The 17,711-nt window shown below is 38.4% G+C and overlaps 2 protein-coding genes and 1 pseudogene across 2 annotated transcripts; 1 reads left to right on the top strand and 2 right to left on the bottom strand.

Moving 5' to 3' along the window:
* The first annotated feature begins 5,234 nt into the window (after positions 1-5,234).
* On the top strand, positions 5,235-8,579 carry LOC149381414 (uncharacterized). The gene is made up of 7 exons (XM_089630676.1): positions 5,235-5,638; positions 5,723-5,818; positions 5,918-6,338; positions 6,739-6,829; positions 6,928-7,258; positions 7,350-7,498; positions 7,579-8,579. Exons 1-7 carry the CDS (start codon positions 5,372-5,374, stop codon positions 8,075-8,077), a joined length of 1,854 nt encoding a protein of 617 aa, XP_089486802.1. The 5' UTR covers positions 5,235-5,371; the 3' UTR covers positions 8,078-8,579.
* A 177-nt stretch (positions 8,580-8,756) lies between these two features.
* On the bottom strand, positions 8,757-11,199 carry LOC149381413 (pentatricopeptide repeat-containing protein At1g56690, mitochondrial pseudogene; annotated as a pseudogene).
* A 296-nt stretch (positions 11,200-11,495) lies between these two features.
* LOC149381412 (GDSL esterase/lipase At1g09390-like) lies at positions 11,496-15,035 on the bottom strand. The gene is made up of 5 exons (XM_089629775.1): positions 14,555-15,035; positions 13,493-13,681; positions 13,224-13,390; positions 12,875-13,145; positions 11,496-11,993 (listed from the first exon to the last, which is right to left on the bottom strand). Exons 1-5 carry the CDS (start codon positions 14,799-14,801, stop codon positions 11,761-11,763), a joined length of 1,107 nt encoding a protein of 368 aa, XP_089485901.1. The 5' UTR covers positions 14,802-15,035; the 3' UTR covers positions 11,496-11,760.
* Between the last annotated feature and the right edge of the window lie 2,676 nt (positions 15,036-17,711).

Genomic DNA, 17,711 nt, shown 5'->3' with positions numbered 1-17,711 from the left:
GCCTTGGAAGTTTCGGTAGCCGTAGTTTTTTTTTTCTCATCCTCGATTCCTCCTTGATTCGAAGATATTTCTGAATTTGCTGGAAAGAGAAGTCCTTGATGTTGTGAAGAAGTTTCTTCTGATAGTCTTTCCATGAAGTAGACAACTTTGCAGAAACTGCGTCCACTTGGAAAGTCTCCGGAACATCTATCTTGACGGCCCTCTATTTATTGACAATAACTTGCAATTCATGCACTTGAGCAAGAATATGCTTATCATCAAACATCTTGAAATCAAAATAACTCGAGATAATGAACTTTTTGGTACCTTCTTCCTCCGCTTTGAACTTGTACTCGAGCGTCTTCCATATCTTCGCCACATATGGATTATCGGTGTAGAGATCATAGAGGAGATCGAAGAGGGTGTTTAGGATGTGTCCACGGCAAAACAACTCGTTCTCTTGACACTTTTTCGGGTCTGCCTTGAGTACTTCAACATCCTGGTCCGTCGGCTTAGGGATGGGCTCTAACGTCGGATCCAACATGTAGAAGATCTTTATGGAGTGAGGAAGAGCAGGTGAAGTTGGTTCCTGCAAAGTGGTCCAACTTGACGAAGTCTTGGTTCATCACTTTCAGGCTTGAAATAGACGCCTCGGTCGCCATCACAGATCTACAATAAAATTGATGTGTGTAATTCTTTGAAGTTAAAGAAGTCCGGGCTTGAATCACGCATGAGATGTGTTTACCTTATGGTATCTCTTGCAACTCGAAAATGTCTTGAAGGTCACGAACAAGAATACCGCAGGATACGACTAGCCTGAATTTGGACTGCACCAAGACGCAGTGAACTCCGAACGTAGGCAAGAAAAATTTCTGAAAAATGTCTTTTAGAGAGAGAGAGAGATAGGTTCAAAAAACAGTGACGAATTCCAAAAACCCAACTAGTTTATATGGGAATTCGTACCTGTTCGGGAATGGTAACAACGAATAGTGGTACATGTACGTTTGAACGACAGTTACATTCGCAAACGGCACGACCGTTGGCCAAACGTCCGTTCATTTCCAAAACGTTACAACTATTCGTTCAAACGGACACTAAAAAATAACTACCATGTCTGAGGACGCGACCATTGGTAAGGCAACCACCACAACGAGAATCGCCGTGAGAAAGCCTGTGAACCCCACCGTTCGTCGGTCTTGCCACGATGCCTACGTGAAGTGCCTAAGTGCGCCTACAAAGAGCCATTAAATCCTCTACACCCGAGACCGACCCTGACGGTGATGCCGACGCCGTCGCCGCTCCCGCGCTTGCTTGCTTGCGCAAGTAACGTGTGTGAGAGTGACAAGTGGCACTCTCTAGGCTCCATAGCATTTGATGATGGTTATGAAGTTGAACACATATAACGAGCTCAATTCTTTGTTGTTTGTTCCGTGTGAGACTCTTTCTTATTTATATCTCTCATGCACAACATACTATTTCGTCTTTTAGTAAACAACAAATAAAAAAAAAAACTATTTGTTAGAAGAAAAACTTTATAATATATAACTTTTCCAACATCTTCCTCCAGGCCTCCTTTGTTGTCATGAGAAGATGAGAGGGTAAGAGTTTAAGAAGATGATACGAGTAGTGTTGGTGATCAACACCCAAAGGAATTTGTGGATGAAAATAATCGGTGTTAAGATTTTTAGATTTTGAAATTTATTTTGAGCATTTGCTAAAATTGAATTTTTAGTTTTTTGTTAATCGCGTAAAATTAATAATCGATAATATAATTATTATTAAATTTTTAGTTTTTGGATTTCTTTATTTCTTGATTTATGCATTTAGGTTTCACAAACAAAATTGTGGCAACATTGTTGTTGTTGAAGTGTCCATGAGAAACACTATGCTCTTTTTAAAACTAAAACCTGAGCATAGTGGCATAAATGGTGTAAAAATTTACATCATTGAGCCTTAAAGTTCACACGCAAAAATTAAAATTTATCGATTCAAATATTATGAGATGATCTCATATTCCCCACAACGTGTGAAGTACCTTATTGTTAAGGATGTTGACTGTGGCGTGATTGAAGGAGAAATTGGATGCTGAAACGCAATTAAAGGTCAACACTAATTGTATGTATCGCTTTTCACGTATCGTTTTGTATTCCTTCCAACCATAACAATGAAGTAGTTTATGAACTCAGGTATGGCGTTACCTAAGTTGGACTGCTCTTCAGCTTTCTCACTCTGGATTGCTCAACTTATAATATCAAGACGGTAAGCAAATTTGCGATAATGGCACTGATAAAAAAAAAATTAAGCTTCGACACTAAGACCTGCTCCATAGCGATTGTGAGAATCAAAGGCATTATTATTTTTTTTTTCTTTTGAAATATACAAACACATAACTAAACTAAACAAATCAAACCAAACCACACAACCAACAATAATCGCATCACGGTTGCTTCACCAATAGTCTCGCAAAAGCACGAACTGTCCTTAAAATTTTGAAACATGTTCGGAATCAGTTTGATGGCAGCAACGCAATCCCCACACACCCGAAGTTTTTTCATCACCGTTTTTTTCATCACCGTAAAGAAGGAAATGAAGATCATCAACTAGCTTTAAATTGACAGTTTCACTTTCACTATATCTTGAGTACGTGTACATAATGTATTAAATTTAGAAGCCCTATCTATTATAAGAGAGAATATCTCAGCTTTTCAAAACACGGCCTTGAAGCACGTTTAAGGCCGGAGAGAGCTTTCTTTAACTTGAATACATGTACATAATTTTTCTTTAGTTTTCTATAGTTGATTCTAGTATTTGAGGAAAATTTCACGAATAACTCATTTGAAGATGGTGAATTCTAAATTTTCTATAGTTTAATTTTTTATTAAAAAAATAGTTTATTAGGCCGAAATACATTAATTTAACAGGTCAGTAGCGCAATAACTCACTCTTCTTTTAAAAAATAGTCAAAGTTTCATTATATTAACAAAATAATCTACCAGATCGAAGGAAATTAAATTAACTTTTTTAGTCCATTTAATTATTTTCTTAATAAAATAAAACTTTGATTAAAATCTTAAAAGTTAGAGAATTGATTAATTTGCAACAAATTTTTTAAATTTCAGATTTTTTTAGTTATCCATGAATACTCATTTTTTAATTTTCAGATAATGTTACCCTTATTAATAATGAAATTTCAAATAACTATTGACAAGTTAAATGAACAATAAAAAAGATTAAAATAAAATTATAATAACTAGGAAAATATTGTGAAAATATAAAATACTCGAAATATAATGAGTTATTCTCGAACTTTAAATGACAGGTGAGGATTCTCGGAATTGTTTTTTTGGAGAAAATTTATAAACACCTTGTTTAAAGATGGTGATTCCCTAAATACCTCAGATTTTATAACATTCTATAAACACCTTTTTTTTTTCTTTTTTTTTTGGTCAAATAATTGTGTAGATATTTTTAAGAAATTTGTAACTTACTAAAAAGACATAAAAATTTAAATGAAAATGAAAGGAATATAAACAATAAGTGTAATAAAATTATAAACATCAACATAAAACTATAACAATTATCTATTATTATAATAAAATATACAAAAAAAAAAATTAGGAAAATAGTTAATTTAAACGATTGATATTGCTAAATAGCCAACGTTTGATAAATTTTAGGTAAATAGTCACTTTCAGACGTAAATCTTACGTAAATAGCCGTTTGTTATATGATAGTCGCTATTTACATAAGATTTATATCTGAAAGTGGTTATTCATCTAAGATTTATCGAACGTTGACTATTTAGCAATGTCAAGAGTTTAAATTGACTATTTTCCTAATGGACCCTAAAATAAAACGAGGTGTTCTCATAAGCAAATGAAAAGCGAGTTATTATAGGAATCTGTTTTTAAAATGTGTTTTCTCAAATAATTTCAACTTGTTTTTTTGGGCTATTTTGAAGAATAGCCAAATTGGCTCAACAATATTAAGGGACTAGCCCATGTTTCATTTTATTAAGTAAATATCCCAACTTTAATAGACTACTTAAACTACCCCTATCATCCACAACATCCCTTGACCCTAACTCATTCCCTCTCACCGCCGCCCAAAACCTCTCCGACGACGACTCCTCCACCACATCCGCCGCCGCCACACCCTCCTGCTCCGGGATCTCGAAGCTCCGGTGAGTCCAAAGACTGGATTTCTCACATAACCGTTTCACCGGTGAGATTCCGGCGATCGAGCTGCTGACTCTCCGCCTCGAGTCGAACCGGTTCGACGGAGGCCTCGACGAATCCTCGCCGCAGAAAAAGAAGAAGAGAAAGAAAAATTTCAGATTTTGTTGATTCACTGTAAATTCGCGAATATGTTAATTTAATTAACGTACTGTAGTGAGTTAGGTTAATTAATTAACTAATTCGTGAAGGATTTGAAATTCACAAAAAAATTTACAAAAATAATAATTTAGTCAATTGATATTCAAAGCATTCAATTAATTAACCTAATTCATAAATCAATCATTTAGTAAATTAACTTTACTCACAAAAAAATAAGAACCTAAGCTATTATTGAACCAATAAGTTAATTAATTAACCAAACTCATTCAAGTACGTTAAATTAACCTATTCGCGAAGGAAGTGAGGGCATTATGATCTAAGCCGAATATATGAGCTATTTGTTTAATAAAATGAAACTTATGCTATTCCCCCAATAAGAATGATAAACTTGGCTTAGTTACAACAAATTTTAGTTTTTTTTGGGACATTTCCTTAACTAGGACTAAATTAAGGGCCATTTTCATTTTCCTATTTTTTTCAAAAATTTACCAAACTAGGACTAATAAAAAAAAATTCGTTTTTTCGATGGGATGAGCGGGAAAATAGAAAGAAAGAGAAAAAATAAGAGATTTTATTGGGGAAGATTGTAAGTTGGTAATTAGTATGATGGTATAATAGGTAGATTTTTGTGTATCTCTCATTTGACTTTTGTTTGACCGGTCCTAGTTTGGTAAATTTTTGAAAAAAATAGGAAAATGGAATTTTGCCTTAATTTAGTCCTAGTTATGGCAATTTTCCTTTTTTTTTTTTTTTTTTTAGAAAGAAGAAGGTCAGAAGCCCATTTCTAGTGGATCCCAGCCCAAAAGAGCGTAGTTAAGCGTACTGGTAATTTGGTTATGACCCGACCCGTGAATCCAGGAAGGAAACCAGAGAAGAGAAAGAGTTAGAGAAACCCTACATAAACCCTCCCTTACATCTGCCACAACCGACTTCTTTTTCTCTCTCTCCGTCCGAGAGAGACAACACTTTTCTCCTAAACCCTATTTACCCATTTCTTGAGCCATAAGTCATATGCGCTACTAGCTCTCTCTCTCTCTCTCTCATTTCACAACACCATGGCCAAAACCTCTGCGATAGGGCTCATCACAGCCATGGCCGCCTCGGCTTCGGTTTCTCGCGCCGACGGACCTTTCACCTTCCCTTCCGCTTCTCCGGCCGCGTCTCCGGCCGCTTCTCCGGCAGCCAATGAAGAGTCTCCGCCGCCGCCGCCGAAGGTGCGGAACGACAATCCGAGGACGACCTCGGCTGGGTTCGATCCGGAGGCGCTGGAGCGCGGTGCCAAGGCCTTGAAAGAGATCACCACCTCTTCTCAGGCCAAAAAGGTATAATCAAATCAAGTAATTAGCTTCATTAACTGAGGAGATTTAAGAAAAACAAATTCCGAATTACAAAGTTCGATGGTTTAGGTATTTGAAGTGATAAAGAAGCAAGAAGAAACAAGGCAAGCTGAGATGGCAGCTAAGGCCGCGGAGTTCAAGGCGATGCAAGCTCAGTCCGAGACAGTAATACTTTCCTTCTAATCAATACCATGATCAAAATAAACCATCATCTTTCTGTTCAGGTGAAAAATCTTATGGGTTTTTTTTTTTTTTGTGAGGTAGGAGAGACAAAGGGTGATATACGACGAGCAGAAAAAGCTGGCTCAGCACCAAGCTCAGACCAAGTCGCAGATGGCTCGGTACGAGGACGAGCTGGCGAGGAAGCGAATGCAAGCCGAGAACGAGCTTCAGCGGACGAGGAACCAAGAGCTTGTGAAGCTGCAAGAGGATTCGTCGATCAGGCAAGAGCAGGCTAGGCGAGCCACGGAGGAGCAGATCCAGGCTCAGCGCCGGCAGACGGAGAGAGAGAAGGCCGAGATCGAGAGGGAGACAATCAGAGTGAGGGCCATCGCCGAGGCCGAGGGTAGGGCCCACGAGGCCAAGCTGGCCGAGGACGTCAATCGCCGCATGTTGGTCGACCGCGCAAACGCCGAGAGAGAGAAATGGGTCGCCGCAATCAATACTACTTTTGACCATATCGGTGGTACGTTGATTACGCTCCTACTAGACGTTTTTTAGTTTTCGAATAGAATAGACGATACAAAACCGATCATACACCAAATATGTTGCTTCGCTTTTTAGGAAAAAATTATACTAAATATTCATTTGAAACTAATTGATTAGTGAAATAGCCAAAGCTCCAAACTTTGAGCAAAATAGCCAAAATTACATCGTCAGCATTTTTTTACGATTAAATTAGTTGGAGGGCAATTTTTTTTTTTTTAATTTTTATTGAAACATGGTACTTGCATAATTTGGCTATTTCATTAATTTTAGACAAAACCTTTGGCTATTTTGCAAATCTAGCAAGTTCAGTGTGTTCTTTGGCTAAAACATCCTTACTTTGATTGAGTTTTGATGTGGTGTGGGGTTCTCTTTTTCAGGGGGCTTGAAAGCCATTCTGACGGATCAAAATAAGTTGGTTGTTGCCGTTGGTGGTATGACAGCTCTGGCTGCGGGAATATATTCGACCAGGTAATCCTCGATCTTTTTCTCTTTTTTTTTTGGAATTCAAGCGAAGATGAATGATCGAAAGTCATTTGCTAATGCAACTCTTTGCTTCTTGAACGCAGAGAAGGTGCGAAGGTACTGGGAAGCTATCTGGACAGAATATTGGGTCAGCCATCGCTGATAAGAGAGTCTTCGAGAGGAAAATACCCGTGGTCGGGACTGTTCTCACGAGCTATGAGCACTCTCCGCGGCGGTGCTGACAAAGCGTCTTCCCAAAACGGGAACGGCTTCGGAGATGTTATTTTGCACCCGTCTCTGCAGAAGAGAATCAAACAGCTCGCCGGAGCAACTGCCAATACAAAGTCCCATCAGGCTCCGTTTCGGAACATGCTCTTCTACGGCCCCCCGGGAACTGGAAAAACCATGGCCGCCAGAGAACTCGCTCGCAAATCAGTACGAAAACATCAACTGAATATACATATATACTTAATTGGTTTTTGTATTGTTCAATGTTTGACTGTTTGAATTCCGTTGGTGTCTCCAGGGATTAGATTATGCGCTGATGACCGGAGGCGATGTTGCCCCTCTTGGGTCACAGGCTGTTACCAAGATACACCAATTGTTTGATTGGTCCAAAAAATCTCGCAAAGGCTTGTTACTATTTATCGATGAAGCTGACGCGTTTTTGTGCGAGTAAGTTGATTTTCTTCCTTGCTTTTCTTTACTCTGTTGGGAAAAAAAGAAATCTGATGACTTGGAATATTCTGTGGCAGGCGTAACAAGACCTATATGAGCGAAGCGCAAAGAAGTGCGCTGAACGCGCTTCTGTTCCGAACGGGCGACCAGTCAAAGGACATAGTGCTCGCCCTCGCGACGAACCGTCCCGGCGATCTCGACTCGGCCGTGGCGGATCGGATCGACGAGGTCTTGGAATTCCCTCTGCCCGGGGAAGAGGAGCGTCTGAAGCTTTTGAAGCTGTATCTCGACAAGTACATAGCTCAGGCTGGGGCGAGAAAGCCGGGCTTCTTTGGACTGTTCGAGAAGGAACAACAGAGGATCGAGATCAAGGGTTTGACCGACGATCTTCTGAAGGAGGCCGCGGCAAAGACCGACGGTTTCTCCGGCAGAGAGATTGCGAAGCTGATGGCGAGCGTCCAAGCCGCGGTTTACGGGAGCGAGAACTGCGTTCTCGACTCGAATCTCTTCAGAGAGGTTGTCGATTACAAAGTCGCCGAACACCAACAGAGAAGAAAACTGGCTCATAAAATCTGATCTTGTGTTCATGTATGATGTTTTGTCATGTTGTTCCTTGAGGTGATCTCTTAAATTCAGAGTAGCTGGATATACAAAAATAAGATTAGGATTTTTTTTTACCTAAATTATTTGAGGCTGCCCATTTATATTCTGTTTTGGGCAATTTTGTTGTGACGTTCTTTCGATTTATATTCTCAAGAGATGTCTCTCATGAATACACAATTCTCGATCTCACTTTTGACCCCATATTTTTTTTACAACATTCTTGAGCTGCCAGTACTTCTGATTTGTGAAAACATATTTCATTGATGTCGTTTATTGTAGAACTATAGTCGACTATGCATAAGCAAAGGCTCTGCAACTTCAAATCCGACGACATTATTAGGAAGCTCTTCGTTTTGGTAGAAGAAGAAACGAGTGGAAATGGAAGAAATTGAATGAGGACAGTGACACTCCATTTTTGTAAGTGAAAAGAGGTCTTCTCCCACTTACGTCTCTCTACAACCTCACATCACCGATCGTTGCTCGGTTATTTGTTTTCTGTTTTTCGGCCGCGGTTTTTTGTTCTGTTTTTCGGCTCTGGGCATACACCGCTGTGTACTGCGTGGATAGAAAACATTTATATTTGAATTTTTCTACATAAATTTGAAAAATTAAATCAGACAAGAGATAATCATACAAATCAACTAGCAATGAGTTGTGAATAATTTTATGTTATTCTCTTCTATTTTAGTAACACAACTCTCAAGAGTCCGACTAACAACCAACTCTTACATTCGCTGCTGAAATAAAAATGGCGAGACGATGGGGAGAGACATGGGGCTGCTAAATCACCCAAATGAATGTACACAACGTACAAAAAAAAGCCAATGTAGAGCAAGACTGAAAGATCACTCATTTTTTACAACTTGCTGGTCAAATCGCAGGTGTGCTTGTCACGGAACGAGGCTTAGACCCGAGTCTGACGAGGATGATAAATATTCTCGGCGACTTCACCAATAGTCTCCGCAAGAGCACGAACCGTCTTTGAACCGATGAAACCTATTCGCGTCCCTCAGCACAATCTCTCTCCCCGAGACCTTTGACATGAGTTTGATTGCGGCGTGGCAGTCCCCGCAAACGCGGAGATTCTTCATTACCCGAACGGGCTTCGGCGCCGGAATCTTCATGAGCCCGAACGCGACGGCGAGCTTCTCGCTGTGGTGTCCGAGGCTCTGCGCCTTCTCTTCCTCCTCAACGTCGTGAGTCACGAACGTGGCGTCCGGGTAATACCCGCCTTCCCTCAGAAGCCCCTCGAGCTTCTCGAGTATCGCCGGGTTTTGATCCCCCGTGGCCGTGAACACGTGGACCCTCCTCTCCACCTCGACCCAGCTACACCCCGGCGATTTCCCCGAGCTCCTCGCCCGTGTCTCGGCCGCTTCGCCGTGCCTTCCTTTCGATGAGTAGAGCTGCGAAAGCAGAGTGTAGTGGCCGGAGCTTTCTGGGTCGAGCCGGAGAAGCTTCTCCGCCGCAGCTCCGGCAAGGTCGAGCCTCATGTGGGACTTGCACGACCCGAGAATTGAACCCCAAACCACCGCGTCGGCTTCCTCGGGAATCGTCTCGGCCAAGTTCATCGCCTCGCTGACCCTCCCGGCCCGCCCGAGCATGTCGACCGTGATCGCATAGTGCTCGTTCGTCGGAGCTACGCCGTGTTTCGATTCAATGGATCGGAAGATCTCGAGACCTTCCTCGACTTTCCCGGCGTGGTTGCAGGCCGAGAGGACTCCGACGAAGGTGACCTCGTCCGGCGGTACGTTCATCTCGCCGAAGCACTTCAAGGCTTTCTCTCCCATTCCGTGCTGGGCGTAGCCCGTGATCATGCTGTTCCACATCACCGTGTCTTTCGTATCGAGACCTATGAAGATCCGCTCGGCTCTCGCGAGGTCTCCGCATTTCGAGTACATCGTCGTCAGAGCCGATGAGATGAACGGGTCGCGGCCGAGGTCTGATGCGATAAGCCAGCCGTGGATCTGTTTTCCGTAATCGAGGCTTGCCAGGCTGGCGCTGACGGAGAGCACGGTGATCAGGGAAGGGAAACTCGGCCGGATTTCGCATCTCTGCATCGATGCGAACGAGCCGAGTGCTCGCAGCTCGAAGCCGTTCCGTTCGTAGACCTTGATCATCGCGTTCCACACTTTCTCGTCCTTCTCTTCCACTAGATCGAACACCCGTTTCGCTTTGTCGACCTCCCCGTTTTTCCCAAACCCGATCATCATCTCGATGCAAGCGAAAGAGGACTTCGACGGCATGGAATCGAAGAACTCCGAAGCTTCTCGAATCTTTCCGGACCGAGTGTAGCCCGTCAGCATGACCGTCCATGTCACCTCGTTTTTCTCGGGCATCACTTCGAAAAGCTTTCTAGCTACTTCAACCCGTTGGTTCTGCACGTACCCATTTATCATAGTCGTCCAAGTAACCACGTTTTTCTGAGGCATCTCGTCGAAGATCTCTCTCGCCTCGGTCAATTGGCCTGCCTTGCAATACCCGCCAATCATTTTAGTCCTCGCCACTACATCCTTCTCGGGCATTTCATCGAACAGTCGGCGAGCGTCGTCAATACGTCCCTCGTCTATAAGCCCGTTCAGCATCACCGACCACGACACGACGTTCTTCTCAGGCATCTGGGAAAACAGAATCTCTGCCTCCGAAACCTGACCCTTTAGCACGTACCCTCTAACCATCGATGTCCACGAGATCACATTCCGTTCGGGCATCGAGTCAAAGACTTTTCTAGCCTCGTCAACCATGCCATGGTTGACATACCCAGATATCAAAGCATTCCAAGAAACGACGTTCCTCTTAGGCATTCTATCAAACAGTTTACGAGCCACCAAAGGCTGGCCATTTAGAAAATAGCCGGCGATAATGGAGTTCCATGACGAAACGGCTTTTTCGGTCATCCGATCGAACACCTTCTGTGCATTATGTATTTGGCCCAGACGCGCGTAGCGCGTGATGATAGAGTTCGACGAATTTATCTCACAGGTATTGTATAGCCTAATCCGGACAGACAAAATTCTCGTGTACCGGCGAATAATCATAGTAGAGCCCAACATATTTTTCACATCAGAGCTTCCTGAACCGTCAAAGCAAACATGACAAAAACGACGTTGATGAGCTTCGGAATATATATATATATATAGAGGAGAGAGAGAGAGAGAGAGAGAGAGAGAGAGAGAGAGAGAGAGAGGTACAATTTGAAAGTTAAAAGAGTATTAGTTTGTTTTGTGTGATTGCATATTGCAAACATGAGAAAAACGACGACGTTATTGCTTTAATCATATATTAACGTTGAATCATTAGATAAATTGTCATTTCGCTTCCATTATGCTTGAAATCTTTTCTACTTAAAAACAAAAACTGTCTCATTGCACAAATTAAAACATGTACAACTTAATTGCTATACAATCTTATCACCGCTTTCATTTTAGAAACATGTACACTCATTAAAATATGGTGAGTCCGTCGATGGATTCATTTCACAGGCAAAGAAAAAAAAAAAAAATCCGTAGTTTTCTTTTCTTTTCGAAAGTGTGTTCACGCTAGCTCTTGGCACAATTACAATGCAGTAATTATAAAATACAAGAGGCGCTAATTCAAACACGAGGCCTTAAAAGTAGAAGCAAACATAGTTTGCTCTCTCTCGAAACCCATCAAAGCTCTCAAGTGGTACAGAAGAAATCAAACTTGGCTTGAGGCGTTGAATAGCGTCCGGAGAGTATTTCGGAGGCAACTATCATATTGGCAACCTCAGTGTAGTGAATGCCGTCCCAGCTCACAAATCGCGACCCTTCTTTGCAAACTTCATAGCCGGGTCGCCCACAAGTCACCCCGATTTCGTAGTTGTACGGAGGGCCTCCGTGCCCACAACACGTCATTAGCGGACTCGCAAAACCTTCCGGCCCAAGCCACCAACGGTCAATACAATAGTATTTATTTCAAAAAAATTAGGTAAATAGTAAACTAAAATGTTTGGAATTGCTATATAACAAATGTTTCGTAAATCTTAGTTAAATAGTCATAAAGATGATATAATCTAATAAATTAAAGTTGAGTATTTACTAAAGATTTACGTCTATGAAAAGTGATTATTTACCTAAGATTTACGAAACGTTGGCTGTTTAGTAATGTCAAACTATAAATGTGGCTATCGACCTAATGAACTTTTTTATTTTTATTTTATATAAATAGGAAATTTCGGAAATACCAATTACCGTTTTCTTTGAAATTTCAAAAACTTCAACAAAAGTTGAATTTTAAGTTGAACCCAAATACAGCACTTGTTCTAATTGAAACTTTAAACGGTTAAATTAGAAAAAATCTAAACAAGAAAACAAAGCTAAATCAAATTGTATGCCGTAATAATAGTATAAAAAAAGTTCATTAGGAAAATAGTCAATTTAAACGTTTGATATTGCTAAATAGTCAACGTTTGGTAAATCTTAGGTAAATAGTCATTTTCATGTATTTACAGACGTAAATCTTAGATAAATAGCTCCATATATTAGGTCATGTCATTATTTACGGCTATTTTCCTGAGATTTATAAAACGTTGGCTATTTAGTAATGTCAAACATTTAAGTTGACTATTTTTCTAATTTTCTGATAAAAAAAAATGGTAAACATCAAGGAAAATATTGTATTTAAAGTAACTATAGACAACCGGTATTTATGGAATCAAAAAAGTTTTTCACGCTATTTTGTGGAATAGCTTTTGAAATATTGGTATGACGTAATTTTCTTATAAATATACATAGATTACAAAGTAAAGCTTACCATATTTGGTTGAGTTGGCGATGAGATCATACTTGATTGAGTAGATATCTACGTAGATGATCTTGGAGCCCTTGAGCTCGGATCTCGATTTTTGGCATGTACGTCGCAATTCTTCGTTGAACAACTTTGCGGCGTCGTTGTAGCTCGAAATGCATCCATGTGAATCTAAATCACTCTTTTTATGATTAACTAGTGAGAGTTTCTGTGGGAGACACCCAAGTGGTCCTGTGTTGTGTACCCAAAAATTCCTAGCACCCAGATCATATAATGCCTGCACTATTTTGATCATTTCATATATTTAAAAATAAAAATAAAAAAAGTAACCAAATGATCAAATATGTATACGAACCTTAATCGCGTTGCTGATTTCTGTGGTTATCGTTGGGATACTCTTGACAACTTGCACGTACGACATGTTCTTGGCGAATGAATCGGAGATGTCGTTTTGACCGATATCAATCATGTAAAGCGCGTTGCTAAACTCGGCATCTTCGATCAAACTATGACCACCCACAGCTAAGCCAAAAAAAAAAAAGATTATTGATATCAGCGAATTTTCAACCAACATCTTAGTTAGTAATCAAGAGAACTTATTGTATCATACAAAATGTTGAATACCTGAGTTAACGAGCTCTAGAGTACGAGACTTGAAGTGTGCGAATTGCATGAGCTGAATGTTGAGTGAGAATGGAACGTATTTGGGAAGAGTTGAAGAGCCCACAATTGCGAAATTGGCGCCACTACTGAAGTTGGTCCCACCCAATGAGTCAAGGTATGGGCTCAATAGCTTTACGTTCAAATTTTGGCCTAATCATAAGAAAAAAAGGGAATGAAATCAACATTACAATCTTGCATTGTCACTTCTGAAATTTGGTCTCACGTTTCTTACGTTGTCTTTGTGCTTTTAGTAGTTGCGTGTGAGTGACACATTTCATGAAGTTTGTACATCGGTGATTCTAATCATTCATGCAATCTCTTTTCTTTTACCGGAATTCAAGGTGAATAGTCTACATATTATTTGCACGTTATTTGTCTTTAGAATTATTCTAATAAAACAAAAGTGATTTTTTTTTTATATACTACTTGGTTGGTAGTACCGTCTGGTATAATTAATGTGATACATGTATATATAACATATTATAGTAGCGTTGAAAGGGAAGCGAAAGAGAAACACTCATATCTATGTTTATGATTGTCTTTATCTACCAAGAAGCATAGCATTTGCATACAATTTCTGTGGTAGAAATGTAAATAGTTTCTACAAAAGTGAAAAGTGAATTTTTCCCAACAAGAAGAAGACAAAAAAAAGTGAAAAGTGAATTAGCAACTATGCAAGGGAATTTTCACCTTCATTATTTATCATACTATTACACAAAATTATCGAAGTAAAAGTTTGACCCTTTGTTTACGTTGCGTTTTTAAAATACAGCTATACCATCTTAAAATTAAATCAAGCAATTGAACTTGTTTAGATGTATATAGTTGTAATCTTTTTATCCTTTTAAAAAAGTGGGACCCACATTTTCGTCTGAAAACGAAGTCGTAAATGTAGCAAACAAAACGACAAGGCTTTAGTGGTTTGCCGACACACATTACAGTCACTCATCACTGCATAGATCGGCGTTCAATTCAGCCAAAACGACAAAAAAAAAAAAATTGAGAGAGTTTGATCGGACGTACAGAGGAAGTCGAGGAGGAGACGGCCGTCAGACAAACGGCCGGTGGAGCGACGGAAAAATGAACGGCCGTTAGGGAGGTTGACGGTGAATCCGAGGCCGGCGACGAGTCCTCCGGTGTCGGAGTTCGAATCGCCGAAGTTGAAGATCACCGGTCTGTTGCGCTCGCACTGAGACCTCACTGGTTTCGCGGCCGATAAAATCGCGAGAAGAAAGAGCAGCGAGAGTATGAGATCTGAAGAGGAAGCCATTGGAGATTAAGGAGAATAACTTCTGCGAATGCGATGCGAGTGACTGAGCTTTGTTTTGTTTGTCACTCTCACGCGATGTTGAGCGACAAATCTTGTTTTTATTGAGAGATGCTATATATAATTTTAATAATTTATTATTTTCTTTATTTGAGAGACAGAGAGACGGTGTGTGTTTATTAATTATTTATTGGAGTCCGTTACAGCGACGAATGTCACTGTTTCTAGGCAACTGGAAGATCCCCTTCAACTTTTCTAGTTTTGTAATTTTTATTTTGTTACGGAATAGAATCATGTTTTTACAATTTACTCCTTGAAGTTGTTTAGATTCAATTTTTGATAGGTTGTCTGAATTTGACAATTTATAGCTAAATCTTTTTAGTAAACTAGTCGATATTAGATATAAATAGTCGTAAGAGCAAATGTATGGTTACTATCCTTCTATGTTTCAAGGCTAAAATTTAGTTTTTTGTTTAGCATGAACTTTTACACATTAAAAGTTAGATTTGATTATCGTCCCTGTTAGACTCGTATATGCACTATATAACTATTTCCTCGAAAATACAAATTCATCGTACAATATCACTATTTTACCCTACCAATAAATTATATACTGTATTGTTTCCAAACAAAATCTCAGTCATTGATTTGAAAGTATTTCCATAAATTTTAAAGATTTTTTCAACAATTTTAACCAAATCTTCATAAACTTTCTTCGTGGCGGTGGTGGCATTCATGCGGTGAAGTCCGATGTGCAAAAGAACAACTCGAGAGTAAGGGAAGAGCTACATGAAGCTCAGGGGGGGGTCAAATGCCCCCTACTGAACTGAACTTTGAAAATTACAATTTTTGTCCTATTACAAATTTGTATAATTTTTTACCAATTTTTTTTCCAAATTTATAATTTTAATAGTGGAAATGAGCGGTCTTAGATCGAGATAAGTTAATCTACATTTGATATATAAATCTTAACCAAAATATTGTGAGAATCAAGGGGGTATTGAAAGAATAAATTTATAATAATAAAAAAAAAGATATTGTGTGTAGATAAATATTATGTTCATTACTTTCACAAGATATCGATGTATATCATCAATATTTTAATCTTAAAGTTGAATAATCATTTTCTTCATAGTTAACAGCAGTATCTATTTGGATCTCTCCATCAATCACCGTGAGTAGGTAGGAGAACTAATTAATAAGTACTCAAATTACAATGTGATGTTGTTCTTTCTCATGTCGGAAATACGACACAAAATGAGCAAATACTAATATTAGTGTTAAAATCCTACTTGTATATAGTTGGTAATGTATTGTGCTTGCAACTCTCAAATTCACAATCACATAACACGTTGGCAAACAAATAAGTACACGAGAGACAAGCATAGTACAAGCATACAAGCGAGCGAACAAACATTTATATAATCATGACTAGAAACTCCTAAATAAATAGAAAACATTTAAAGTTATTGGCGGTAAAAATATTCAATGTTTTTTATTTGTTGCAATTTAATACTCATTGTAAAATTTACGAAAAAAATACTCAATGTTACAATATCCTTCCTCCGTTAATACATGTCCGTCAAAATGAATGAAAAGACTCATGTAAACCATCTAGATGAGAAATTTTTTAAAAAATAAACATAATTTATTTATAATAAAGAAAAAAAATTGATCTCTCTCTCTCTCTCTCTATGGCCTTAATAGTCTTCCCCTCTAACGCATTTTCGTTTATTTTAATATTTCTTTTACACTGAAAAGGCATGAATACTCTTTATTTTTAAATAAATTAAAAATATATTCAACTACAATAAATAAAGAACTAAACTTTATTTCCTTTTTAATTTAAAATTATTTATTTTCTAAATCATTAAAAGGATAAAAATTAATAATAAATAAAATGTTATTAACATGAAGTTTGTAAAAAATAAATTAATAAATAATATATATAAATATGAAATTTGTAACTAACCAGCCAAATGTGTGAGGTGATAGTTGGGGTAATGAGTTAAAATTCCAAAAGCGTCTTTAAATCAATTTAGCAGTTTTTTTTCTAGATTCGTCACTTTCTCTCTCTTTTGGTTTTGAATTCGTCACTTTCTCTATTCTAATTTTTTTCAAACATTTTTTTTCATCCACACTTCAAAAATCCATATTTATCTCATATGAACTTCTTAAAAAATAGACCAATTGTGTTGGATGAAAAATAACTTTTAACGCCATAAATATAGAAAAATCACGTTATTGCCTTAGATATGGAAATAATTCAAACTTTTTTGAAAATCATCTGGAAATAAATGGAAATTTATTGAATATTTTTTGAAAAGTCATTACAAACACACGTAAATATGACGCATTAAACACGATTTTTCTCAAATACAATGGATCTATTTTTGAAGATCTTGGCGCCACGAATCCGAAGGATTTGAAATCACTCAATTTCGAGTTCATATGAGATAGGTATGGATTTTTGAAGTTTTTATGAAAAAAAATGTTGGAATGAAAGTTGGAGAGAAAAAATGACGAATTCAAAATCAAGAGAGAGAAAGTGACGAATTTAAAAAGCTAATGTCATAAAAGTAATTTTTATTAGCTATCACTTATGTCACATAAGTTGTTTGGCTATTTTTACAAAAGTTTGCAAACGTTGGCTATTTTCAAAACATGAATATTTTTGTGGGTTATTAAACTATAGTGCCCTATAAATATACAGTTCATGGTGAGGAAAGAGAGGGGATGAGAGGAGGGAGAATTTAATTTTTGTTTTTTTTAATATAATAAAAAAAATGTTTAGTATTACTTTTGACCACTTTAATACTTTTTTCCGTTTATTTTAACGAACATATATTAACGGAGGAAGGATATTGTAACATTGAGTATTTTTCCAACAACTTTTAAAAATGGGTATTAAAC

Source organism: Urtica dioica, chromosome 11, assembly GCF_054948205.1.
Source record: "Urtica dioica subsp. dioica isolate 48M chromosome 11, U.dioica_male_clone48M_v1_H2, whole genome shotgun sequence".
Classification (NCBI taxonomy): Eukaryota; Viridiplantae; Streptophyta; class Magnoliopsida; order Rosales; family Urticaceae; genus Urtica; species Urtica dioica.
The sequence above is the reverse complement of the archived record's forward strand: the minus strand, read 5'-3'. Positions and strand labels throughout refer to the sequence as shown.

What these genes read in the sequence shown, in the direction of transcription:
- LOC149381414 (XM_089630676.1), top strand. Translation starts at nt 5,372, where the DNA reads ATGGCCAAAACCTCTGCGATAGGGCTCATCACAGCCATGGCCGCCTCG. An exon ending in GCGGGAATATATTCGACCAG is followed by an intron (nt 6,830 to 6,927) that starts GTAATCCTCGAT and finishes TCTTGAACGCAG; the next exon opens with AGAAGGTGCGAAGGTACTGG. An exon ending in GAGAACTCGCTCGCAAATCA is followed by an intron (nt 7,259 to 7,349) that starts GTACGAAAACAT and finishes TGGTGTCTCCAG; the next exon opens with GGATTAGATTATGCGCTGAT.
- LOC149381412 (XM_089629775.1), bottom strand. Translation starts at nt 14,801, where the DNA reads ATGGCTTCCTCTTCAGATCTCATACTCTCGCTGCTCTTTCTTCTCGCG. An exon ending in TCTCCTCCTCGACTTCCTCT is followed by an intron (nt 13,682 to 14,554) that starts GTACGTCCGATC and finishes TCTTATGATTAG; the next exon opens with GCCAAAATTTGAACGTAAAG. An exon ending in CGCCAACTCAACCAAATATG is followed by an intron (nt 11,994 to 12,874) that starts GTAAGCTTTACT and finishes TTGGGCCGGAAG; the next exon opens with GTTTTGCGAGTCCGCTAATG.